The sequence below is a fragment of the Echinops telfairi genome, unplaced genomic scaffold, assembly GCF_000313985.2.
Source record: "Echinops telfairi isolate 266 unplaced genomic scaffold, ASM31398v2 ScPeMD7_7400;HRSCAF=8409, whole genome shotgun sequence".
Lineage (NCBI taxonomy): Eukaryota > Metazoa > Chordata > Mammalia > Afrosoricida > Tenrecidae > Echinops > Echinops telfairi.
In genome coordinates this window covers 56,676,177-56,680,829 of record NW_022111300.1, presented here as the reverse complement: position 1 = coordinate 56,680,829, position 4,653 = coordinate 56,676,177, and the positions used below count along the sequence as shown (strand labels likewise).

The 4,653-nt window shown below is 50.8% G+C and overlaps 1 protein-coding gene across 1 annotated transcript; it reads left to right on the top strand.

The window, feature by feature from the left end:
* Positions 1 to 1,838: 1,838 nt before the first annotated feature.
* CBLN2 (cerebellin 2 precursor) lies at positions 1,839 to 4,028 on the top strand. The gene is made up of 2 exons (XM_013004770.2): positions 1,839 to 2,135; positions 2,346 to 4,028. Exons 1-2 carry the CDS (start codon positions 1,839 to 1,841, stop codon positions 2,541 to 2,543), a joined length of 495 nt encoding a protein of 164 aa, XP_012860224.1. The 3' UTR covers positions 2,544 to 4,028.
* The last annotated feature ends 625 nt before the right edge of the window (positions 4,029 to 4,653 follow it).

Sequence of the window (4,653 nt, the reverse complement as noted above, 5' to 3'; positions counted from 1 at the left end):
AGTCCCTGCCCTTTGCCAGAGTGCTTCCCAAAGCAGGGAGTTCTCCGGAGTCACAGGCTTCAAGGAGGGTTTCCTGGCACTGGGCTGCCTGACTTCACCCGCCTGCTCAGGCCAGTGCATGCCTCTCTTCTCCCACATCATGCCTCTCTTCTCCCGCATTTCATTTGTCTTTCTTTCTTTTGCTCCTGTGTCTTTTAGTCGGACAGAAAAATACTGCTTTGCAACTCTGTCCAGATTAAGGAGGCAACCATGAGATAGTCATTTGGGAGTGATGTAGCTATATGTTCTTCTTTGTGTCTCCTAAGTCCTATCTTTGGTTGTTACTAAGTCGCTGTGGGTGTGGACTGCACAGCATCTTTACAGAGCCCAACAGGGTTCAGCTTGGCCCTGAACTCTTGGGGCAGGGGCAGAAAGAGGACTGTCATATCTGAGCTGACTGTAGCAGACTGGGTGATACAATGGTTCCCCCCACCCACCCCCAATCCCCTGGTTATGTACCAGGAGGCTTCCAAAAGTTCATGGGGAAAAAGGAATTGAATAACAGGATTTTCCTAGGACCATTTGGAAACCCGGTCATACAAAGAGAGAGTGGCCTCCGAGGGCTGGCTGGGTAGCCTCTGAACCCAGCAGCACCAGCAGCAGCACCCTGAGTGGGCCAGCTTCCTGGCTTTCCACCTGAGGGAGGTGATGTGACAAAGAGGGCTCAGAGGGAGAATCTTATAGTCTCCTTTGAAGCCTTGAGCCTGGGCTGAGTGATGTGCACTGGGGACTGTGCAGGAAGTGGCATCCTGAAGGACCTTGTCCTGAACAACAGGGCTGAATCTGAGAGGGCTCCAGGGAATGGCTGGCCTTGGTGGGCACACAGGTTGTGCATCTGCTCATATAATGAATGTGCAAGGGGGAAAAGCACAAAGGCTATTCAGTTGACGCCCCTTTTCTGATCCGTGACAAGCTCTCTGGTCCATGGTTCTTATTATGTGGCTGGTGGTTTGGGGAGCAGAGGAGCCCAGACAGGCCAGCCTGTTCTTTGTGATCTTAATCAGATTGTGTACTTATGAGGAAGCCATGGAGGGTGGGTGGGTGGGGACTGCTTCAGCCTCTGCTTGACACATCTGAAGGAATGGGATTGCATATAATGGGAACCCACATCCCTGCCTTGTTATCTACAAAGACGAGCTCCAGAATCAAGGGGCCAAGCATCCCTTGGCTCAGTTTGTCAGCGCTCTTGCTGGTGGTGGTGTCCCCGAGTCTGAGCATAGGGTGTCCAAACCCTGGGTTTCATTCTCCCTTTTCTTGTTCAAGCCTGTGTGCAGAGCTTGTAGCCCCGTTAGGGGAGCCCAGTCCTGAGCTCAGAGGCAGCTGAGACAAGGTGGGGCAGTTGCTGTTTCTCCGTCCCACTCTCTCACTCAGAGTTTTTAATTGAGCACCTACTGTATACTACAAAAAATGATGCCAGGCAAAAGAGGGAGCCCTTCCAAGCTGAAACTACCAACGCTTTACCACCCCCACTCCCCCCACGCTGCGGGTCACTCAACTCTTCCCTGGTTTCTGACCTCATCATCCTTCCTCTACCCTTTTGGTGTGAAACTCGAGTTTGTCCAACAAAGCTGTTTCTTGAAGTCCCTGCAGCCCCACAAAGCTCTGCCACAGACTCAGTAGATAACTGGTCGGGCTGTTTTTCTTTTCTCTCTCCCCACGACAGCATACAAGGGGCTCATCAATGGTTTGAATGCTCATTCAAAGATGCTAATTGAAAAAAAGTTTAAACTTTTGATGAAGGGTACCCCAATCAGAATGCCTTGGTTACCAGCTCCTTGATGAAGGGTACCCCAATCAGAATGCCTGGGGGTACTGTAACCCAGCTGCTGCCTCCTTGGGGATCCTGTAAGTGGCATGACCTAACCTTCTCCAGCCTCCAGGAATTAGAACCGGGGCCTTTCCCTACCTTCTCTCAAGGAGGTAAGCCAGGGAGGGCAAAGCCAGGCCCTTGCTTTATCCCTTTTTTCTTCTTGCAGGTCTTAGTGAACATCGGCAACCATTTCGATCTTGCCTCCAGCATATTTGTAGCGCCGAGAAAAGGGATCTATAGTTTTAGCTTCCACGTGGTCAAGGTGTACAACCGACAGACCATCCAGGTGGGTCACGCTAATCCCTGCCCACTGCACATGACCCTTGCCTGCTGAACGCACAGGGGGCCCAGCAGGTTGCTGACTGGGAGGACAATGGATCTTAGCTGGCTGGGGAGAGGCACCCTCACCTCGCTGGGTGTGAGTGGGAGGCCAGGGGAGAAGAGGGCCAGGTGTGGGTGTGGAAGTGGGCCCTGAACTGTGCCCTCTATGTTTCAGGTCAGTTTAATGCAGAATGGGTACCCCGTGATCTCTGCCTTTGCTGGTGACCAGGACGTCACCCGAGAAGCAGCCAGTAATGGTGTCCTGCTGCTCATGGAGAGGGAGGACAAAGTGCATCTGAAACTGGAGCGGGGCAACCTCATGGGGGGCTGGAAGTACTCCACCTTCTCTGGCTTCTTAGTCTTTCCTCTATAAGCACAGAGCCCTGGACCGAGGCCTGCAATCTGGACCCAGGACTCTGCCCTCCCTTCCTGCTACCTTGACCTCTCTGGAAGAAGGCACTGGGTCGCTCCCATCTCCCGCCAGACTGCCATGTCAGAAGGATTTCTCGAGAGCTCTCTAGCATTTTCTTTGACTACTGACAATTCCTCCTCTGGAAACCTGGCCTTCTAATGAGTTTTGGACGACAAGGTCTTAAGGAGAAATGAAATGATGGATCGCAGCAATTTGTACCTGTGATCGTAAAGTAAATATCGGATCTTACTGTTGGATTGTTCTTCTTTTGTTTGTCCATTGTATCGTCCTCTCTGACCTGGGGAGCCCGCAGGCCCCAGGTCGGATCCCAGAGGGAGCCATGGATGCAGCCTCTAAGCAGGACGCCTGCACAGCGCCGCCCGCCAGACAGCCCTTGAAATGTGTTCTCTGTGCATCTGTATAGCCTTAAGAAAAAGTTTGGCTCCAGTTTTAGTCTGTATTTTCTTTTCCCTCAGGGGAATGGGAGGACTCGGGTGTGGGCTGGGGACCTTGTGAACCTGTTGAGAAGTGCTTTACCCAGAGACGCGATTTTGCACGATCAGACTACTCCTTTTGTTTCGTACTGTTTGTGTTTAGTTTTTGTTTTGTTTTCCTGGGGTTTTTTTGTTTTTTTGTTTTTATTTCCTCAAAAAGCTTTACTTTCTTCCCCCAGTCAGCGGTTCCCCCGCACCCCTCACCCCATACTCCCCATCCGGGGGCAGTTGAGAAGTCTGTTACACCCCTGGATGAAACACAGCCACGCCAAGCCAAACACCCCTGCAGATTTTGTTTGGTATGGGACCAAACAGTACAGGCAGAAAGGCACCTGCCACCAGAGGGAACCCAACCTGTTGACAAGCCTGCAGGCCCCTGGAAAGTGATTCTCTTGGGTGCTCTTCGGAACTAGCACCCTGAGTTTGTTTGTTTTTTAATTTACAATCAGAAGACACAACCTTGGCGTTCCAGGCTGGGCGAGAAGGGTAAAACAAGAGTGGCAGCTGAGATGACCACGTTTGTGGAGCCCAGCGCTCCCTCGTGGAGTCTGCTCCAGCCTTCTCTGCAGGTGGCTCTCGTTCAGGTGGACCCACTTCAGACTGAGCAGACAGGAGTCTCCTCTGCTCTGTCCAGCATGGGTTGTGGACACCCCCTGGGCAGACCTGGCCAAATACTCCGCTGGAAGTCACAGCACTCCAAGCTTCTGGCTAGGGCACCTGGGAGCCGTTTTACAGGCATCTCTAGTTTTGCCAACATCATGCGAGGTCTTTGCTAAGGCACAGGTGAGAGTTGGTGGGAGCAGGGTCTGTATGCCAAGGAACTGTCGCCAATCCCAAAGCTGTCAGTTGAGACCTCAAACCGGATGTTACTTTGTCCTTTGTGTGCCAATGTAACCAAACTACGCTAAAAAGTCATCATTTAAGATTCAGAATAAATGGGTTTGATGTCTGGCTTGCTCTTCTCCCTCCACCTCGTCTCCCCAATTCTCAGCGTCTCTAAACAAGGGCCAAGTGTTGAAGGCTTCAGAGAAAGTAAGTCGTCTCTAAGAAGGTGCAGGTGCAGGTGTGCACACAGCCAAGCACACCCATCTCAATGTGCAGACCTGCAATGCACCCATGTAGACGGCACTTTTTTTATATACAGATGTGTAGGTATTTATACTTTGCACTGCTATGAAATCCATTCTGAGTCATAATGATCCTCTAGATTTCTGAAGCTACACATTTCTGAAGCACCCGTAAATCTTTGTGCGAACAGCCAGCTAAAGCTTTCTCTTCAGGAGATCCTGGTGGGTCTGAACCGATTTCCTTGAGTTTAGCAGTTCAGTGCTTGCCTGAAAATGCACATGCACAGTTTGGAGTTGTGGGTGTGGGTAGGTGCCATCCAATTCTTTCTAATTCGATGCATATCCGTGTGCGTATCTTTCACATAGGCAGTATCTAGGATTGAGATTATGTAGGAAAAAAACAGCATTAAAAAGCTTTGGGGTTTAGATAATCTTCTCTTATATCCCTTGCACGATTTTGGGCTTAGAACAGTGTCCAGTCTCATACTTCAATCAGAGAAGGAAAGGCCA

Bases quoted from the DNA above. Each gene is read 5' to 3' on its own strand.
- CBLN2 (XM_013004770.2), top strand. From the start codon at position 1,839: ATGCCTGGGGGTACTGTAACCCAGCTGCTGCCTCCTTGGGGATCCTGT. The intron at 2,136-2,345 runs GTGGGTCACGCT...TCTATGTTTCAG, and splicing joins ACAACCGACAGACCATCCAG to GTCAGTTTAATGCAGAATGG.